Source organism: Gouania willdenowi, chromosome 10 (assembly GCF_900634775.1).
Source record: "Gouania willdenowi chromosome 10, fGouWil2.1, whole genome shotgun sequence".
NCBI lineage: Eukaryota > Metazoa > Chordata > Actinopteri > Blenniiformes > Gobiesocidae > Gouania > Gouania willdenowi.
Genome location: NC_041053.1, coordinates 27,037,179 through 27,059,850, shown reverse-complemented (window position 1 = coordinate 27,059,850; position 22,672 = coordinate 27,037,179). Strand labels below are relative to the sequence as shown.

At 41.2% G+C, this 22,672-nt stretch overlaps 2 protein-coding genes across 2 annotated transcripts; one reads left to right on the top strand and one right to left on the bottom strand.

Moving 5' to 3' along the window:
• The first annotated feature begins 5,169 nt into the window (after window positions 1–5,169).
• Window positions 5,170–14,253, top strand: LOC114471109 (SH2 domain-containing protein 4A). Its single transcript, XM_028459694.1, has 6 exons — window positions 5,170–5,326; window positions 6,485–6,837; window positions 9,817–9,934; window positions 10,869–10,980; window positions 11,062–11,281; window positions 13,193–14,253. Exons 2-6 carry the CDS (start codon window positions 6,666–6,668, stop codon window positions 13,354–13,356), a joined length of 786 nt encoding a protein of 261 aa, XP_028315495.1. The 5' UTR covers window positions 5,170–5,326; window positions 6,485–6,665; the 3' UTR covers window positions 13,357–14,253.
• Window positions 14,254–19,965: 5,712 nt separating this feature from the next.
• cxxc5b (CXXC finger protein 5b) lies at window positions 19,966–22,578 on the bottom strand. Its single transcript, XM_028460559.1, has 2 exons — window positions 22,376–22,578; window positions 19,966–21,579 (listed from the first exon to the last, which is right to left on the bottom strand). Exon 2 carries the CDS (start codon window positions 21,384–21,386, stop codon window positions 20,490–20,492), a length of 897 nt encoding a protein of 298 aa, XP_028316360.1. The 5' UTR covers window positions 21,387–21,579; window positions 22,376–22,578; the 3' UTR covers window positions 19,966–20,489.
• Window positions 22,579–22,672: the final 94 nt, after the last annotated feature.

Sequence of the window (22,672 nt, the reverse complement as noted above, 5' to 3'; positions counted from 1 at the left end):
TATATGTGACTATATGTATATTTATGACATCATGTATTATGCATTATGACTGGGCAATATAACATATTTGTAACAATTTGGTGTACAGTGAAGTAAGTCAGCTCTATCCTCCAGGATTAACAAAAAAACATTGCATAAAGCCAAACATGAGTGTTAGATGTTTAAGAAAATAGAACAACACATCGTCAACAAGAGAACCCACTGAGCGCAATTCTCCGCCAAGTGCCAAATATCCTGTTTGCCAGATTTTGGCAGTTATTTAGACCACTGATCTTGATCATGGTACCATGATCAACACTTTAAAGCAGAGGGAGGCAACTTTTATCACAGCGGGGCCACAAAATGAGTTTGTTTGATTGGAGGGTCACATGTTCAACATTCATGTCAGCATTTATATTATTGAGAGATATGAGCATTAGTACAGGAAAGAACATAAAGTTTTTCTAGTAATTTTGTGTGTTTTGTTGTTTTCTTAGTCGTTGTGGGGCATTTTGTGCATTTCTGTAGAGCTTTTGTTTATTTTTGCTGTAAAATTAAAGATTTTTGAAGTCATATTGTGTATTTGTGCTGCCATTTTGCATTTTTTGGAGTAATATTATGTACTTTTGTTGTAATTTTATGTAATGTTGTATATTCTTTAGAGTAATCTTGTGTATTACTGCTGTTGTTTTGTTGTTTTTGTTTTGTGTGTTTTTGGAGTACTTTCTGAGTTCTTCTCATGTCTTTAACTGTATTTTCCTGAATTCTTTGTACATTTATGTATTCTTGCTCTTGTTTTGTATTTCAGTTATTTTGTACATTTACTTTGGGGGCCGCATAAATATACATGTAGCTGCACGTGGCCCCCGGGTCGCCAGTTACCTATGTCTGCTTTAAAGCCTTGGAAGAAACTTCTATCCCCACTAATAACAATACAGTAGGTCCAAATGTATGGGGACCCCAACATTTTCTAAAAATCATGATGAAATGCAAAGATGAGTGAGGTTTACACTAAATGAGGATGCTTTGATTGAGTCTAAGAGTTATCATAAGCTTCTTCATGAGTCGATTATTAAATCAATACATATGTAAATAACAGGGCTAATGTTAACTTGTTGCTCTGACTTTTTGGAACAATGTCTATATTAAGATCAACTGAAATTTCATTGTTTCTCTTCCCTCGTTCCTTTTTTCTTTTTTTTAAAATGATCTACAATTTACAAATATCACCTTTTCAGTGTTTTACGGACATGCATTAATAAAGAAAGATAATAAATAAATATATCATAAGTTCCGAGAAAGCTTTGAAAAGACGAAAACATGCGGAAAAGATGTATATAAATTTGGAAAGAGCTGCTTTGTCTGCAACATATTGAACATGCAGTGAAGTCACCTAAGAAACATATGGTCAGAGGTGTAAAGAGTACTGATATATCCTACACAAGTAGAAGTTCTGTTACTTGATTGAAATTGTACTCAAGTACAAGTACAAGTAAGCCATACATAAGATACTCAAGTACAAGTAAAATGTAGCTCAATTAAATAGTACTCAAAGTAAAAGTTACTAGTTACTTTCACCACCTACATTTATTTTTATCCCCCACCACACTTCTCCGTCTGAGTCAAATGCGACAAGATTAAGTTTAAGATAAGAAAACCACATTCGGTGTGTGGCTTCAGGGTATCAATACCTTGATGGAGTTCGAAAATGAGAAGCGCGCAATTATTTTTTCCAGACTTATTGCCCTTGTTTTGGGTTTTTTACTCTGTTCGAGGTATCTTCAAAGGGGACAGCTTTTCTTAGAAAACGTTTAAGATCGTAAGTAATTTTATATTCTAATGTGATAATATTTTCTTATCTGTACATCTAAGTTAGATTTAGGACATTTAAGAAAAGGTTGTGAGTTATAATGGCAACCAATCTGGCGGGGGATGTTGATGACTGTCTTCTTGGTGGTAATAAATCTTGCCATGGTTCCCTTGCATACAGTAAACATCTCATGTATAAACTCAAAAAGGAAGAGACCAAATCTTGCACAATTAGAACCTAATTTATTTTACACATTTTATAAGAAAATAAAAGGTTTGTCAAAATGTACATTTTTTTTTCTTAAATAACATAACACCAATTAATTCAATTCAAAATAATAAATTATCAGGCTCTAAGTATAGCCACATTTATTACCTCTAAAACCGAGAAAATAATTAGTATTCAATGCTGTTTTGGTGCCGTACGTTTAATCTGATTGGTCGGCTATGATGTGACGCATTTCATTGTCGTGTGGTCATTCACAATGTCGGTTGATCATTTAAAAACAAGAAATAATCATTTACTCAGTAACGGTTGGGCGTAGAACTGTAATGAATTTCTTGACTTCTTTTAAAACGTACTTAAGTACAAGTAAGATTACTGATTTAGAAATATTCAAGTATATAATATACAAGTACCCAAAAAAGCAACTCAGTGACAGAAATGTGAGTACTTGTAATCCCTTACTTTCACCTTTAAAAAAAAAAAAAAAAAAAAACTGCACATGTTTCTAAGTCTAATTATGGATTTCAACAGATGAAACACTTGTGATGATAACTGTAATTATATCTGTCTCCAACAGGAGGCGCTGCTTCCAAATCAATAGAACACGAGCGGGACCACGTGTCAGTTCCTCCACCTGGCTCGAGGCGTCTGTGTTTATAATGAGCGGGACTTTTTCAAGGTGTGCCAATGGAAACGTGTCAGACGGAAGGAGCTCTTCAGAATAAGTGTATATCAGCGTTTGACTTACTGGAAACTTTGACAATGATTTACTATGTTGTGGCTTTAAAAGGTGTGACCTGACAGGAAGGAAACAAACAACCAGTTCATGACAAATCACATGTATTCTGACGTCACAAATGCCAGAACTGGCCAATTAATTTGACTTCAGGTGCCACAAGAGCAAACAATCTGTTGCATATATCTCAACCTAAAGTATATTTAGGGTTTTCCTTTTGATTTTCTATAGATCCTGTCCTGAAGGCCTTAAATTTGACATATGTGTGATTCAGGAGGTCAGATATAATCTGAGGTACAGAGTTTGTCAGCTTAGTATGACCACACTGTGAGTGTTTGTAGACCTTTAGCTCCCTGTCTGAAGTCAAACTGGTGTCGAGTATCACTGCACATGCTGGTTTTCCACCAAAAAAAACTATTGACAAAGCAAGGCTCCGGTTTCGTTTTGCACAACACAAACAAGTGGGAGTTTCAGGAAAAGTCTGACAAAAATAGTGACCCAGTGTGATACTAACATGTTGCTAAACTTTAATACAGTCATATATCTTATACACTTTAACATATACAAGACATGTTTGGTAATACAACTTGTGATGACACAGAAGTGTTTAAAAATTGTGAAATAATGAATTAAACCCTGGATTTCTGGTAGGCTGTGGGGGTTTTCCGCTGCATTTCAACTTATACCGGTTTTACCAGTAGCTCAGCTCATGTTGGTCACTGTTTGCTAACAGATCTCACCCACATCCGCAATTATTGCCATTGTTCCTGTTGTGTTTTTGGATTTGCATGTATGGGCATTGTAAATGACTATCCTATAATTATCTACACCAGCTTTATTCAAAGTCTTCAATTCATCACTTCAACAGTTCATGGACTCTACTGTAATGATTTATGAATCATATATTCATTTACCTCCTCTAAAAAACACGTGCAAGGGCCAGATTTAAAGTTTGAACTTGGTGCTTTTATTTTGTAGAGCAATGGGACAATAAAAACAAGAAAGTGTCTATTCGTATGGTTGCCGTACGGACAACCCCTGGTGCTATTGGTACATTTACCAAAGTACACGTACGTAGCGTCTTAGGGTTAGGTTATAACCCTATATAGTAACAATTTCTAGGGTTAGGGTTAGTCTTAGTCACATGACCTAAACTGACCAATGACTGACCAATCACGTGACTTAAACTGGCCAATGAGGGGCGCTGCGTACGGATAGATTGTCGGTATATTGATACGGCAACTGTATGAATACCCACTGCCTATAAACAACGATATAGTTGAGTTTTTCCTATTTGTGATTGGTTACCTCCACCACGAAGGTAATATTTTCAGCATTTGTTTGTTTTTCTGTTAGCAGGAATACATTTTGACATAACTTTAACCAAAGATAGACCTTACGCCATGGAAGATTCCATTCAATTTTGAAGCAGATCAACATACAGATTTTGGATCAGTTTGAAAAATCTCTCATTATTGGCAAAATTTAAAAACGTCAAATCTCGGTTTGTAATTGACTGATCATTATGAAATCTGACTCAGTTATGTTGGGTTGGGTTTTCAGTTACCACCTCCATGTTTCTACAGAATCTGATCTGGATTGTGCATTTCATCGCATCATAAAAAAAAAAAAAAGGGTGCCTGTATATTTGGACCTACTGTATGTTTATCAATGGAGATAGAGCTTTCTTACAAGCCTTTAAATGATCATAATACCATGTACGTGCATTGTCAGTGCTCTTGTTTATCTTAAAATCATCATGTGCCGTGTCTTACAAATATCACGCAGCTTTTTACTCCAAACAAAACTCTTTTGATGTCATTGAAAGTCAACAATCTCAGTAGATCAAGCCCCCATAAACCTGACGGGTCAGTGGGAATCAGGAGACTACTCTGTCATGCCTGGTGGTTTACACATGCACTGGTATGATGTTTATAGCTACATTCTCATTCTGTGTGTGTTGACTTGCACAGATCAGATCTGACGCTGCTTAAACAATGAGTGTAAGTGGGATATTTGTTTCAACAACCTGTTGACGGAAATAATTCTCTATGGAATTTACAGCCGGATTCCTTCCTGTACATGTGGTGTTGTGATTTACTAAGTGAGCAGGACTTCCTTGAGGAAGAAAAAGAGAATAAAGGGGTTTAATCACAGCGGGGCAGAGAACACAGACAAGAGTAAATTAAAATAATAAATGTTTATGGGTCAGTGAGGATAGTATGTTGTCTATTTCTCTCCAAAGAGCAAAAGTCACAGGGAGATGAAGTTCCCTACAGCTAAAGATGAAGATAGGATACAATAACACACTTATTCTCATATGTGTGAATGTATTTATTTATAGTAGTTTGAGTGTAAAAAGGAGAAAAGAGGAAGGAGGAGGAGGAGGGATGAATGCTGTGATGTCACATAGCTCAGTACAAATGCAGGCAGGCAGCATTCAGTCTGCACACACTGCTGCTAGGAACTGACCTGCTCCCACACTCACACACAATAGATCACTCACACCCTAGTCACACATTCATACATACCACTGAAGTCTACGGAAGGTGATGCTGTTAATTTACAACCACTGAGTAAGTCTGTCTTTACTTTCTAAACTTTGGTAAAACTGTATATTTACATTTTCTTCTCCATGTATTTGCCTTTCAGTGTTTCTCTGCCTGTTTGTGGCTGAAGTAAATCCTGGATTTGTTTTGCATTATGACACAGAGCCAGAGCTGGATGTTTGCCCTTTACAGCAAATAACAGTGGGAATGTTGATCCGATATTTCCCAAGACTGGGAATGACAAGTTAGATTTAAACGTGACGGCATTGTTATCCAAACTTATTCACGAAAATAACACTATTGCATGAACTCATCACAGACTGGCTCTTGTCACAGATAATTGATTATAAAGACATCACTGTGAAGTTCTAAAAAAGGTTTATAAATAGGTGAACAGTGAAGGGTAAATGTGTCTGTTCCCTCTGTGGGGATGATTGTTTATATCTGGTATGTTTAGCATCATAATTGCTATAACTATAAGAAGTGATATCATTTCAATTTATATTTATGAAATCTAAATCTGGATGACAATGAGCAGTACTTTTAAAAGTGTATATTGCATTGTTTCAGTTGGAGGAATCTCCAGGAACAAGGAAGCTGGGATTTATTTACACATTATTTTAATTTAAAATTACCTTTCGAATTAACTCATTCAAACACTCCAATGTTTATCCAAGTTCAACAACTAATTTATCGATGTTATTGCCGTGTTACAACAGTGCTGCTAGTGTAGCTGCACCTGAAGTTTTTTTTACTCAAATATATATAATATAGTATTTAATCATTGATCGGTGTGTGCTGCTTTCACTGGGATTCAAAAAATGCAGTCAAGTGCAGATTGGTGCGCTGTTATCTCTTACACAAATACCATTGGTTCTCTTCTGCATTCTTTAAAAATGTGTGTGTGTGTGTGTGTGTGCGCAAACACTGAGTGTATAAGGTCAGACTCACTGGCTGAGTCACATGGTACGTTAGTTTAAAATCCTGTCTCTGTGTGTTTGTTTGGGTGTGTGTGTGTGTGAGTATACACATGTTGATTTCAAACTGCCCTGCATGACAATATAAACACCCACACACACACACCCATTGTATTATGCCAGCCCAAACAGCTTTGAATGGTTTAACAATTCCGTAGATCTAATCTCTCTCTCTCTCTCTCTGGTTGATCCACGCACACTCGTGCAGCCAATAGAAGTGCTCTCCTAAAACCACACTACAGTGATCAGTACCTGATCCTTCATCCTTCTAAGAAAGAGGGAACCTGACCCCAAGGAGGACAGGGAAAGAGAGCCATCACCACCTGATACTCAACCTACCGCTGGACGGAGAGACAACAGGGGACAGTTGAGTCTAGACAGCTAACAGGATGCTGGCTAAAATCTTGGAGGACATGTGGGTGGAGCCAGAGGTGCTGGAGGCCCTCAGTGAGGAGCAGAAGAGGATCCTCTTCCTGAAGATGAGAGAGGAGCAGGTGCGCCGTTGGAGAGAGCGTGAGGAGAGGGAAGGCCACGACTGCTACAGCTCCAGGCCAAAGAAAGGTAGAGTGACAACACAATACCAGTGGCTTGATCACTTTTGATAAAGGATCATAAAACAGAATGAAAGACAAAGATGGGTAACTCTTCATTTGAAGTTTTATACATAAAGGCTGACATTACGCTGTCATTATTATGACATGACCCATGTCATTAGCATGAATACGGTGTCATGAAGGCTGTCATTAAGTGTTGTTTGTTACCCTAACCCTAATCCTACTTAATCTATTTAACCCTTTCTAATCCTACCTAACCCTAACCCAAAAAAGGCCAACATAGCTCCAAAGGTGTCATAATTTAGCGAACGACACTCAACTACAGCCTCCATGACACCTTTATTCATGCTAATGACAGGTGTCATTTCATATTAATCATAATAATGACAGCATAACGTCAGTCTTATGTATTAAACTTCAAATAAAGCATTAATCAAAGATGTGTGGTGGAGATGTACAGAGCAGAATATCAATCTTATAAAACTCAAAAAGAAGTTAAACTTTATTAACCATTCAATAGGTAGACCTATTAAGAAAAGAAAACACACTTTAATGACCTTTCACATGTCTTGCATAGATTATTCCAACTCTTAGTTGTATTATTATGTCCATAACCCTGAAATATCCCATATCACAGAAAGATAACTCACACATCCAAGATGTATATCACCAGAAACCAAATTAACTCATCAAAATGTTGAATTTCGAGTTTTCACCTCATGAAACAACAACTGCATCAATTAAAAATGTAAAAATGGAGTAGAAGACAGCTCAAGCATCACTGTGTTATTATAGGATCCTGTTCAGATAAACACTCTGTCCAATGACGTGTGTTTTATTTTTAGTGTAGTCTGAGTTTGTCGCTAGAATAAAGGAGTGAATGTGTCTGACTTGTGTCTGAATGTTAACCCAATGGTGACATTTCTAAGGTATTTCTGTTCTTAGTAAGCTGTCATAGGTTCTAGTACACATGATCCACATGTCCCTAAGAACACAACGTGAATCCTTCTCTATTCACTACGTTTAATCCAGAGGACAAAACTGTATGTTTGACCATGATGGGCTGTAGATTTCACATCGGATTTCCATTAATTGACTGTTTTGGCTGAAATTCAGTTGAGATTTTGGCTATATTATAAATATCACGTCAGACTGTCTTATGTCGACTCGGCCTTGTTCTTTTTTCAAACTTCTGCCCCAAGTGTGGTTAAACTCCCTCTATTAGACATAATTGGACAGTTGACACAGACTTTGAATCTGTGCTAGCCCTGTGCTAGCCTTCTGCTAGCCCTCTGCTAGCCCTCTGCTAGCCATTTGTTTGTTTGACTCATTGAAACCCTGTCGTCATGGCTGCTTCAGCTGCATGAAGTGCACGTGGGCGTGCGTTTGTGACTCCATTCGAGCTGTTTACTGGCCTTACCTTGAGGGGCACGTAAACCACATATTCAATTACTATTGTTGTGTTTACCCAATCTCTGCCATGTCACCTGAGAGCCAACTGAGTGTGTGTTTTCACCTGTTGCCATTACATAACATCCTTTGTTAGGGGCAGCTCAGCTATACATGCTTCTACGTATGCATGTAGACCTTTAAATGTCAGTGAGTGGGGATGTTTTATTGCGTGCCGCATATTTTGTGTCGTACGTGTGGACGTGTTGGTTAAGCCGACTGTGATTTACGTCAAAGTGCATCACTGACGACATCAGCCGTTGGCACAATGTGTCTTTCTGAGTCGTGCAAGTGCATGAAAATACGAAGTCATTGTTCACAGTGTGGAAGGACACACAGCTGCCTTTGTCTGCTGCCCTCTCAGCAGTTCCTTCATCACTGTCAACATGTTCATTACCAACTTCCTCTTTTCAGGGAGGAGCCTCAGATCATCACAATACATACATACCATTACCTACCCAGGGTAGTTCATCTTTAAATTCTTTAGCTACACCCCCTTTCTGTGATGTCATTTTAGGGGTTTACGGTGCAGCAGTGTACCTGTTCAATAATAATAATAATGATAATAATAATAATTATTATTATTATTATTATTATTATTATTATTATTATTATTATTATTATTATTATTATTATTATCTCCTTTGGACTTCGGAGAAATCCCAGAAAGATTTTTGTCAATATCAAAACTGTGAAAATTAAATTTCAACAACAACAATAATAATAATAATAATAACAATAGTTCATTCCATCCTATGGTTTCTCAGTTGTGTTTAACTATTTAATAAAACCTTTCCAACAATATTAATTTTCTCAATAAAAACAATAAAAATAAATAAAACACATCTCAATAACACTAATAAAAATACAGACATATGAAAAAACTCCTACACAACAACAACACATTAAGGAAGTTTACTTAATAACTGTCGAGTTTCATTAATTGTATCATTTTTGAATAAAGAATAGAGGTCATTGATTCCATAGATTTTAGGGGATTTACTGTAAAGTTTAATACACCAGCAAGGAAAAACTAATAATTAATATTTAAGGCTGTGGTGTTTCGAAAAATCATGTGTAGCAGATGATTGAAGAAATTATTTTCCATAGCGACAGGACTACAAAGGGAAATGGAGATAGCAGTCAGTAGGTGCTACACTGATAGGACAGCACCACCTGCTGGTTGAGAACCATCATAACAGGTTGTTTCTCATTCAAGCTGATGAAAACACAGCAGGAAAGAAGGTCTTTTATAAATGTTTGGATTTAACAAACTACTGTGTTTTCAAATAATTATATATTACATATACATTAAATATATTATTTATTATTCCTTGTGCACAATTTTGCTCCACTGTCTTTTAACTAAATATACCACAGTTTTTCTTCGTAATGTTGATAAAAATGTGTCATGACAAAAAGAAACTAGAATTTGCAGGTTGTTTCCCCCCCACTGGTGTCTGTGTTCCTACTAAACAGAACTTAAAATCCCACCATTCTGACCAATATTCTCTTCCTGTGGTTTCTGCTTCTGTAGCTTCCCAAAAACACGTGAGCTGGCTTCTTGGTCGGGATGGTGATGTGCTTGTCAGCATAATTGGGGAAATGGATGAATTCAGATCCTCCAAACTCCTCCAAAACATCATGAACAACAGGTAGAACGTGCACCCTTTAAAGAGTAACAATTTTTATAATATCAGTCGTCCACAATACTTTATGAAGTAGCAACTTACAGTAGTAACAGCCTGTTACTTAACTGCAGAAAACCTTAAAGATAGTAAAGTAGCCTCCAAATATTGGGTCACATTTTCAGAACATCCCATGCACTTCTGTATCAAAAGACTCCATATTTTTTTTACTAATTGTTCCTTGAGTATTTCATTGGCACACTGTAAATTTTTAGTTTGATCAGATGAATACTTTTTCAGATGGCCAATTTAGTGAGCGGGTATGTGTTGACTTTTGCTCGTCTTTATTTTTCTTCCATTTTCAGCTTCTAATATCTCATAAATTGCACCACATAGGAAGCTGAAATTTGGTATACTAATAAAGCTCCACCTACTCTCTCAGAATATACAAAGATCTGCTATACATCCTATATGGTGGACATGCCAGCCACTCAAAATTGGAAAAAAATTTGTCGGTTTCGGGCTCAAACATATTTGGGCCTTCAGTAAACAACTCTACATATGCCTCAGCTCCCTGTAATTTTACCAGCTTTGAGTGTTTATCCAGTCAAACTAAAAATATACAGTGTGCTTACTGAATAATCATGGAACAATTGGTAAACATGTCTGATTTTTTGATACCAAAGTGCGTGGATGATTTGTGAAATGAAATGGAATGAATACATTCTTCTACAGTATAGGCTACTTGGTCCATTTGTTGACCTACTTGTGCCACATGGTCCTGAACTCAAACAGGCATATTTTGTAATTTCAATTGTCCTTGATAAGATCAGCAGTGAATTAAAGAATTTCTGTCAGTGTGACGCCTCTTTATCTCAATTAGATTACAGAGGTCATTTGGCCAATAAAAGATTGATTCACAGGTTGGCTGTGGGACTAAAAACAGACGTCTTTGTCTTAGACTCTGCAGTGGTACTATGAATGGCATCCAGACAGAAGACCTGCTGTCAGGAAGCGAGACCCAGCAGCTCAGCTTAAAGGAAGACATCCAACTGCCCCTCACAGATGTTACTGTGAGTTCACATGGGTTTGATTTTCAGCAGGGTTAAAGCTCGCCGGTTCACCATCATCCCACTGTGCTCACTCCCACGCAGGAAGACCCCGCGTCACCCAGCGAACAGTCCTCAGAAGAGGACGCAGAGGAAGGCCTGAAGGAGCCAGAGCCTGAAGGAGACAGTGACAGCGAGTCAGGCAGTAGCTCGGACAACCTTAGCGACTGGGCTCCTCACGACAGAGCACATTTCAGTAGCCATGGCAACCAGGCGCTCAAAGCCCAGCTGTCAGAGGCAGAGAGGGCTCGGCCTCAGGACAGAGGTGAGGAACCAGGAGAGATGGACGGAGCCAGATTCAGAATTTAAATGCCTGATTTTAGTCAGAAGTAATTTTTTTAATCAAAGAGAGCTATTTTATCTAAATTACCAGAAAAAGAATAGGTTTAGGCACTGGAAATAAAGAAAATACAAAAAACAAACCTTAGTAGGCAAGGCAAGGCAAATGTATTTGTATTGTGCATTTCAATGTGCAATTCAATGTGCTTTACATGATCAAAAAGTGCAACAGAAAATGTTCAACAGCTTAAAAATCAATAAGAGCATTAAAAAAAATCAAATAAACAACAACATGATTAATAATCTCCCTCTCAATCATACGCAGTAGAGAATAAGAGTGCCTTAAACTTTGATTTAAAAACGTTCACATTGGATGCTGACTTCAGGTCTGCTGGCAGTTTGTTCCACTCCGTTGCAGCATAACAACTAAAAGCAGCGTCACCATGTTTACTGTGAACTCTGGGCTCCACTATCTGACCTGACTAACATCTCACTGATGTATTCTGGATCAAACCCATTCACAGATTTATACATCAGCAGCAGAACTTTAGAGTCTATTCTTAGGCTGACTGGAAGCCAGTAGACATCCTAACTGGACAGGAAGTAAAAAGAAATAATGAAACACACAATTAATTGTATTCTCAGGAATGCTTGGTTAGTTGTAAATTTCACACAACAGCATCCGGACTGAGATAGAAAAGCTATCCTTTAACAAAGAACAAAAAAAAAAAAAAAAAAAATCCCACATACACGCATATTGATAGTCATTGAAGATAAATGATTGATGAGATAAAATAAGAATGTCAATGATCATCATAATCCCCAATTCTAATTTGTATCAGTAGATTATATCACTTTTAAAAGAAGTATAATGAAATAAGTATCCACCATTTTCCTGGGGGTGCTACTTATTGTGAGTGCATCACCACACCATAAACTGCACAAGCTGAACCCCAACTTCCACTTCAAACCTTTCACAACAAGAGCACTGAATATAAACCATACACAACAGAGAACTTTTACTCTTGTTTATAGTTATCACAATATCTCACATTTGTTTTTGTTGTTTTTTTTTTAAACAGGCAGAACCAATAACTTATTTTCAGAAAGACCATGCCATTGTTTTGATTTGCCACTTACCAACTGCTACATCTTTAGTCACACAGGAAGTTGTACCCACTTCCTGAAATAAGTTGCATATATCTGGGAAGAGATAAAACTTCTTTGCAGAATTGAAAACTTTACCCTTTAAATTATAATCATTTCCTTTCACAGTACTTCTGTAGTACCTGCAGGGCCCAGCAGGGGCTGAGGCCCACACTTTGAGAATCACATAGTATTATTTTATAGGCAGTGGCTATCTGCACGGCTGCCGTATCGATATACCGACATTCTATCCATACGCAGCGCCCCTATTTGGCCAGTTTAGGTCACGTGATAGGTCAGTCATTGGCCAGTTTGGGTCCCGTGACTTAGACTAAACCTAACCCTAAACCTAACTCTAAAAATGATTGCAAAATTGGGTTACAACCTAAACCTAACCCGAGGACGCAACGTACTGTACCAGTAGCACTGGAGGTTGTCCGTACGGCGTACACTTTCTGTTTTATATAAAGTCATTGAGTCAGGCATAGTTCTGTCCCTAATTTGTCATTTTTTAAGCTTGTTTACAGACCTCCTTTTTTGATAAAAGTTTTTATAATGTATAGGCTACATTTACTAATAGATATACTACGCATGTTGATCATTTTATGAAGTAAAAAGGTCAGCTACAGGCTATCTTTAGTCCCCATGATCAAGCAGCTATTTTCAAATGTGCACAGTCCAAAAAACATCTAATCTACTGAACTCTTACAACACGGACATAAACACCTCATTCTAATCTGTGTTTCCTCAGAGAATGCATGTTGGGAAAAGAAACAGGAAACAGGAGGTCGAGTTGCACAGCTCCGGAAGGCGTTCACAGATGATCCTCACCAAACATCGCCTGCCTGCACCAAACCGCCTCTACCGGCCAAACCTGCTCACCTGCAGAGAACGAGCTCACCAATGATCCGATAGGTCTCAACCTGTGTGAGCAACGACTGAAATGAGCCTTGAGGACAATTTAGAGCCCACACACTGACTGCTGGTCCAGACTGAGGCTGCAGACTTTTGAAAAGAAAGGATTCTCATTTGAATTCCAGTCATTAACGGATCCAAACTTTTTCCTAGGCAGCGTTTGGGGAGATCCGACCCACAGAGCAACATCTGCGGGGTTGGAGTTAGAGAAAGACTTGAATGAAAGCTTTTTGAACTAAAGTCAGCTTGAATGATAATACTGAGTGACTTTGATGTTGAAATTCAAGTTCGAATACACTCGCAGAAGGTGAGTGATGGACAGGCAGACACAGAGCTAACTGTCCAAAAATAGAAGGCACACAGACAGATGACTGGGTGCAGACGAAAACACACACACACACACACACGCGCGATCAATAAGTTTATAGTGTTTGCAATGGGGTCAGGTTGAATTGTCTCTGATTTATCCACCATAACTCCAAATATTTCCACAGCTTTTCTTTCTGCCGTCTGAAGCAGGGATTGTGCCCACACCAACCGTTTTAATAGATTTGCGACACAAAGTACTAATCAGCAAACACAATGCAGCAGATCAATGTAATCAGTCATGTTAGGTTCATGCTGAGCATTAGAAAGGTAATCATTTTTGATAAAGGCACAATAAAGCTGCCTTTTAACCCACCACAGAATAAATGGATTTCTGTTCCAAATACCTTTGGAAAAACTATGTGTGTATTCCACACAGGTATCAGTAGAAATGTTCCCTATAGATTAGAACAGCGTTTCTCAAATGGGGGTACGCAATGGCACTACAGGGGGTACTTAAGAGAGAGAGAAAGGAAAATTAACAAATTTTTACAATGTTTGTGATGATGATAAATGTATTTGTTGTTTTGTTTTGTTTTTTACTCATTTCTATATTATTTTCGTTTGGTGTATTTTTCTGTAATGTATGTTTTTTGGAGTCATTATGTTTTGTATCTTTCTGTTGTCTTTTTGTGCATTTTTTGTATAATTATTGTTTTTTGTTGCCATTGTAGTGTGATTTTTTTTTGTGTTTTGTGCATTTATGTTGTCTTTTGTGTATTTTTTGTATAAATATTTAGTTTTGTGTATTTTGAGTCATTTTCATTGTTTTTGTTGTCGTTTGGTGTGTGTGTGCGTGTGTGTGACTCGCTTCCTGCCCTCCTGGTTGCCGTGTGGAACTTTCTCTATCACCTCCGTAGGTTCTGTTGTAGAGATGCGTGTGTCTCACGCCCAATGTGTGAGACTTGAGAGAGAGAAAGAAAAAAAAACGGACTCGGAAGTACCACGAAAAACAAACGTTTTGCAACACCAAAGAAGTCCAAAATGATGGAGGCACACCATGGGTGGGGCATGTGGTCTTCTTCTACTAATTGGTAGCAATCTACAGATTGGTGCACTAGCGCCCCCTCGAACTGAGGTCAAAAGCTGAATAGGTTTCACTTCTGGGTAAACGTGAACGTGCCGTTCGGGTGAAATAAAATTCAAATAAACGTTTTGCAACACCAAATGAGTCCAAAATAATGGATGCACACACTCGGGCTATGTGGAAGCTGTTAGAAAAGTTTCAGGTCGAACAGACACCAGACTTCCTTGCTTTTATAGAGAGATGCTGCATCAGGGTTAAATAACTTGTTGCCAGCTGAAACATAATCACCTTTACAGTAATTATCCAATGGGATATTGCAACAACACATCATCAGTAGGGTAAAAACTAACCTGCAGTGGTGAGTAGTGCAAAAGGATGAAGTAAACATGTGATTATCTTTTCCAGTATTTACATTAATGAGTGTGCGTAGATGTACATTTAAATTAAATAATTTACGTGTACGTACATTCACAGTTACTATTTAGTTCCAGGGTTGTTTCACAGCAACAGGTCCGACACTCTTTGACTGTTTAGCGTTCATTAGAGTGACAGCCTGGGGGTAGAAACTGTTCTTATGATGGGTTGTTTTGACGTTGATGTGAATTATATTACTATCATCACGCTAGAAAATTAATTAAGAGCTGCTGCAAACAACAATTTACTTACCTGACAAAAAATGGGCCGAACAAATTTGGATGTTGTCCAGATTTTTGCCTCGTGGATCCTGGTTTAGCTTTGCGAGCCACAAACGCCTCCTTTTTTCTGATAACTTGTGAGATTGTTCTCCCTCATTTGTTATGATTTTTGGTAATCTATAAAACTCCAAAACTCTCACTGTTTGACCGATTGGTACAGCCAAAAACACGGCAATAGTTCACCATTTTCTTGTCTGCGTGCTGTTTGTAGACCTGCTGCTCTATCTTCCAGGTTGATGAAAACCCTCTATAGTGGTTTTATTCTGTTTGTCACAGCTTTGTTGACCATGTTCGATTAATTGCAATGTGTCTTTATTTGTGGTTAGCAAATAGAAGGCAGAAACAAGGAAAAAAAACTTTTTTAGGGGGATTATAATAATTATAAATGTTTCCACGTATCACTTACAATGTGCTCTCTTATGCCCAGGTGTTCCCACTGGTTTTGAATCACTGGGATTGATCATGTTTTGGATGAGGTGGGATTGACATGGATCAAGATGTCACTGTGTGATACTATCATGTCACTATTTTATGAACCACCGCAGTCAGTGAGTGGAAAAGGCTCCCCCTGCGTGTCAGCTGAGAGGATGTTATCAGATGAGGGTTAAAAGATCTTACTGTGAGCTTTGTTTGCACTCCGGGAACTGCTTGGTCATCAACACAAAGACTGCAAGTGAGAAAAAAAAAAAAAAAGGGGGAAAAAACTTCTTCTGCTGGTCAGCTGATTTGGATTTAAACCTCAGACCCTCCCTCAGCTTTCAGTCAACTCTTTAACCTCATTCTGTATCATCTTGTAGCCAGAGTGCTGGAGCTCAACCAAACCAATACAAACGTCTACAATCCGCAGCAGCTCTGTCACAAAGAAAAACCGCTAAGAAGAGAAGCTAATGTTGAGTATTTACAAAGTTTGTAGCTGGAGTTACTCCCTAACTGGTCACATGGTCCTTGTAGTTGTCAATGATTAGGTCTCTGCTGCTGCTGGCTATTGGCTTTGCCTCTCTATTTGTACTGTATTCTGTTTACTTTCTGACATCACGTTTGTCCTTAGAGTGAAAAGAAAGAACAAATTAACAAAATAAAGGTGGTTTGGGGTTGTTTTCCTTCCTCTTAGGTAATCTGTCCATTCATTGTGAGCCTCCAGGGGTAGGTGGAGTCACTAGAGACGGGGCAAAGAATGCGGCCATAGTGGTCACCAGCACACAGATTATCTATTCAGTGTTTAGCTCAGAAAACAGCCCATCGGAGATCAAACGAGCTCTGAAAGCTGATTAGCATGTGGAGACACAGGGCGAGACGCTGAAGGAGCCGGAGCGAATGTGAAGTCCGGTCACGGGAAACCAAACGTCACAGTCAACTCAATAAACCTCCAAGCATTCCTGCCGCACTTCCACCACAGCCCTCAGCCCCCGAGTGTCTGTTCACCCCATATATCTTCAATCATGTGACTTGACACGAGCAGCCGTGTGAAAAGCCTCGCTATATTTAGGAGGACGGGGTTGGGTTACCAAGTTCTGCATTGTATGAACCTTCTTCATCTTTGTTCTTTAAAAGAAAAAAAGTGCATGTTGAGTTGTTGTAATGTTTCCCTCTGTCACAGGAGTCCAGAGTCCACTCACATGCCTTGTTGTTGTCTGGCTGCTCCAAGAGGTGAAATTAGGACACAGGAACCGCCATGTATGTTGACAGAAAACTACACGCAAGATCCAAAAGTCTTCTTTTAAGAATTGACAACAGATTAAACATGACAGCAACAATCTGTCACTGTCATGTTGTGTACTTAGATAATCTAATCTTTAGGGTTTAGTGTGAACAATGATTAAATAAAACCCTGTCGGTCATTTGTCATTTGGAGGGATTGGTTTCTTCAACTTTTATTGAAGGAAGTGCTTTAGATTTAGCCTGAAAACATGTGAAATAGTGTCAAACTTTTTCTCAGAGTGTTTTTCAACCTCGATAAGTTGAAGCAAGTATAGAGCAAATATAGTAAGGATTAGTTCTTCCAATTCATATTTATCTTTATTCAGTAACGTGATGATTGGTTGTGAATGGAAGTCTGCTGTCAATGTTTTTGTGCTTCTCTGTAAGTGAGGCAATGGTTAGTAAACAATGCAATGCTCGGCTCTCCTGCAGACGACTGTGCAAATTGAACGATGCGGGCAAGTTGCTGCTCAAAAATCATTGGAAACGATCAATTCTTCCTCATGAGGAGGAGGGAAAACAGCCTGTGGTAAAACATCACTGCAGACAGCATGTGTCTTGAGCTTCCTGCAAGCTTTAAAAAAAAAAATGAAAATAAATCTGCTAAATATCAACAGAATTTTGAGTCTGCATTCCCATAGAGAATCACAGAGTGGGATGTTTTCAAAGCAAAATGTGTTTTTCTAATCAAAGTGACAGAAATCTAAATTGGTCTTCCACAGGACTGACTTACATGGCTAATGATAACACTGTCAAGATGTTTTTCCACAAGTAGGATGAGACTAAACCAGAGTTGTAAACCTGTGTTTTATAGCAGACGTTCTTTTTACGAATCCATCTTTAACAGCTTTAGGGGTCAAAGGTCAAGCGACCCCACTGACCTCCTAGTCACCAAAATACGACCTGCGGGGAAGATGTTGTGCAGCTTGGTGAGGATGTGGGCAGCCATTGTGCTGCTGTTTTGGGAGCCCCCTCGTATTCAGCGGGACGTAAACACAAATGGATACCAGAGGCCGTAAATGGGGAGTGATCTCAGAAAGATGCTGTTTCCGCAAAGCTGTTACACATTTTTTCTCAGCGCTGGGGACCCGGCCAGAGGAGGAAGGAAAAAACTCAGTCAGACACAGTGTCTCTGTGCAGATGCAGTGTCCAAAATTTTCAAAGGCCTGGCTCGGGAGTGAGGGTCCGCCCAGCTCCAGCACAGGTTGCCTCAGGGCTGGCAGGTTGCTCCACTGCAGTGTGTGTGTGTATGTGTGTCAGTGTGTGTGTTTAAGGACTTTTTGGTCCAAAGTGGGCTGTGCCGTCGGTGCTGGTGTAACATATGTACGCTCCACAGGGGCTCATGACGGGCACACACTATCAGGACAAAGCATCCATCATTAACCTGCGTCTCTGTCTCGCTGCATTTCTAATCGGCCCATCATCGCTGCCCCTCTCCTCATCCTCACTCCCTCTTTGTTAGGCTCACGTTATCTTCATCCCCTGCTGTCCATCTCCTCACTCTCCTCCCTCTCTTCCTCCCTCTCTCTACCCCTGTGGCCTGCTTTTCATCTCTCCCAGTTTCTCTCCTGCCACCCCCCCACCAACCCCCCTGCCCTTCACCGTGCCTCCCCCTTCACCCTTTCCCTGGATCCGCTTTCCAACCCCTTCCTCCTCCCCCAACTCTTGCAACCCTCCTCCTCTTCCTCCTCTCTGTCCTTCGTTCATCCCCCCCACAACCCCAACCCTCCCCTCTTTCTCTCCTGCCATCTTGCAGGCCAGTGGAGCCAGACTGCAGGCGTTCAGGGAGTCACTGGACCTGCTGGGCAGCGGGTGACACAGATTTCCGGTGTGTGAATATATGTGTGTGTGTACGTGTGTGTGTGTGTGCGTGAGACAAGGCGAGGAAGGTGGGGGTGTTGTGAGGGGGATTAAGCTCCAAATCACTAGAAAGGCACTGAGGGGAGAGAGAGACAGAGAGAGAAATAGAGAGAGAGAGAGAGAGAGAGAGAGAGAGGGAGAGAGAGAGAGAGATGCAGATCCAAGAATTTGAAATTCCCCCTTTTGTCTGAGAGTAGAAGAAACACCAAGTGAAGGGACTTAAACTCAAAGACTGTGTGTTCCTCATTCACTGAGAGCGTTGTAATAGCATGATGTTGGAGCTCACTGCTTTTCTCCATGAGTTGGCAGAGTCCTGTGTTGGCTGGCGTGCATCGCTTTCTCTCTCCTGCCTGACACACACACACACAACCCCCCCCACCACCACCACCCCCACCCCCACAGATGCACACACACACACACATAGTCCCTCTGCGATCCCCCTGACTGAAGGCTCACAGGAAGTGCAGCCGTGGCCCAATTATAGCGTGACACCTCGGGCCGGCCGTTGCCATGGTTACGTCTTCCCTGCGGTCCCCTGGAGTGTGGCGCCGAGGAAGAAGGTCTTATCACATCAGCCATCGTTACGGGAACAAGCGAAAAAAAAAGAAAAAAAAAACCCAACGACTCCAAGCCCAGCTCAGGCTGTTTGGTTTTTTTTTTTAAATATCCGAGAGATCCATACCTTTACTCTGAAAAAGGAGGAAAAACAGGCTTTAAATACACCACAGATTGAGTATCTATGATTGTGTGTATGTCAGGGTTAGGTGTGCGGGACTTGCCAAGGCTGCTCGTAGGTGTGTTTGTGTGTCTGTGAGGTTGCGATAAGGCTCTCAGCCACACCATTAGGTGACTCATAATCCACACAACCACAACCACACACACACACACACGTGCCGAACAGACAGAAAACACCCAATTAAAAACGACACACACATGATGACACAAATCTTACAGACAAGTACACATGGCAAATTTCTTTTTTTATTTCAAAAGGTCAAACAGAGCTTTACAGTACAAGCTGCACATGAAATAATTTAGCCGAGGCTGAACTCATTCACTTCTTACTGATGCAGTGACGTCAGAACAACAGAAACAAAACATCCCATTAGAAACAAAACATTTGGCTCCTTCTTATGGTGAAGCACAGTACATCCAAACTGGAAAACAATATAAAAAAAGGACATAATGTTTTTTTTTTTTCAGGTATGTACAGTGTATTTACAGTATTTTTTGTTGTCATTGAAGTATTGACACACATTGGTTTCTTTCTTTTCGCTCCTCTCCATGTCGCTGATTGTCAAAAGAAAGGATGGGAACGAGTGTGGACATTCTTTACTGGAGCTCCAGCTCCTCTCCAAACACCAGGGATCTTTTAACCAAAGTCTCAACATGTCAACACTGTCACTGTGTCCCTCCCCGAGCCCACAGCTCAACAATCATCCAATCAGGATCCTTTGACCAACACCGTCCTCCACCTTTACGCGTCACTATCCTTCCAAGGCTCTATTGCTTCTCTCCTGTGCCAGGCCTAAAGTAAAGTCGGACCCTCGCAGATCAAAGCCAGAAACTCTGCTCTCGAACCCGGCCCCCCCAGGCTTCCTCTTCAGCTCCTCACACTTCCTGTATTTACAGATCTGGTGTCCCCTCTTGCGATTGCGGCAGCTGCTGCACTGTTCGCAGTTCGTCTGTCTCCGGCACGGTACGCACTCCCCACACCTCTTCCTCTTCCTTCTCCCCCCGCTGCCTCCCGCCAGAGAGCCAGGAGAGTAGCCCTCGGCCACCAGCCCCTCCATGCCCTCAGCTCCCACTGCTGAGCTTCTCCAGTGGCTGCCCCCCATCTGGAAACCTGCTAGGGGGAACAGTGCCGGGCTGAAAGGAAACCAGGCACCCAGGAAAGGTTGGAACTCAGGACCACATCCTGTGGAGTCCTCTTCCTCCTCATCAGGCCCAGAACCTCCTCCTTCTCCCTCCCCCTTTACCCCCTTTGCTTCTGTAGCCTCCTTCTTAGCAGGCTGGCTGCTCTGTGCGCCCAGGCTGGCCTGCTCGGTGGTGGCGGGGGTAAAAGCCAGCAGCCCAGCACGCATCAGTAGCTCTGCGGCATGGGCCAGGTGGAGCCCGCTAGGTGACTCCCACATGTCGGGCCAGGAGGAGGGCGCCCGTCGAGACTTGGCGTGCACAGGTTGGGCAGCTCGCTGCTGATCTGGGGAGGATTCGATCAGGCTTTTGACATCCACGGCTGGGGAAGGCGTGGAGATGTAATGGGAGAGGCTGTAGGGATGGTTGGAACGCTTGAGGCTGGGTCTCAGCGGCTCATTGGGGATTTTAGCACTGCTGTGGGCCTGATCTGGGGAGGAAGGGCCAGCGATGTCTACTGCAGTGGACATAGCAAAGCCTGGGTAGTGAGGGAGGGGGGTATCCGTGCTTGTGTGTGTCGGTGGGAGGACGAGAGGTGAGGGAGAGGGGGATTGACGCTGTTGCGGGTTTGACAACCGTCCTGCTGTTCCTTCAGCCAAAATGGCAAGCCTTGGCCTGTGTCCCTATTCCCATTCTCTGCAGCAGCCTCGGAGTCCTGGAGAGCTGGAAATGAATAGGAGATGAAGAGAGGGAGGTTAAGAATAGAAATGTTGGAGGGACAGATACAGCGAGAGAATAGGCAGAGAAGATCAGGCTGAGGGATCTTCTCTTAAACCCTGTCAGAGCTCAGGGAATGTGTCTCTAAAGATTCATATTTGCATGCACAGGGTTTATAAAGCTGTATATCCTGAGCACTGAGAGCTCTATCTGACACTGCATGGCTTGGCAATGATTTCCGCATCCAGGAGGCAGTATCCCTTTAAGAATTTCACGGTATATCAATGCAATCAATAACAGAGCGACAACAATATGCAAAGATATGCGCATATGCGCAGGTCAAATGTGGAGCGCGCTTTTCAAATACATTTTGACGACTGCTGTTATGTGTGCCAGCCAAAGCCCGGTCTCACCGGGGGAACACCGGGAGAGGGACCGTAAAAAACAGCCTGTCTTTTGTCTGCTACGGACGACGAGCAGCGAGATGCGCAACGATGCGGGCACTGAAGATAAAAAACACGGGGCTGTGTTCCGTGTCCACACGAGTGGGAAAAGTCCTGCGTTCTATAAACAAGAGACACACATTCAACTACGGTAATAATGTTTTGACAGGTACATTAAAGCGGCGGATGGTTTAGTTTGAGCCTATTTAAAGGGTTACCTAAAGACGGACTCGGCCGACGCCACGACGCGCTGACTGACCACAGTCCGAGTGGTCGCTGCGACACGGCGCTCAGCAGCAGCGACACAACAACGAGGCGAAAACACACAGGAAGTGTAGGGAAATACCGCCACGGCTTACCGTCCAAACCCGACTCTCGGTCCGCTGTCACAGACACGATGAAGTCATGAACTAATGGCGTGGTGATTGTAGCGTGTATGGACGGCGGAGCAGCCGAGTCCTCCTCCACCTCTCCGTCCCGGAGGGTCTGCAAACACTCTGCACGGAATTTGGGGGCGTCGCTCAAAATGCGAAGTGGACTCTGAAGCCGAAGCCCGTGGTCAGAGCGACCCGCAGCATCCACTGACTGTCAGTGAGAGTCCATCTACAGACCTATGGCCATAAGTCACACAATATCCCATCATCGTCCGTTATTTG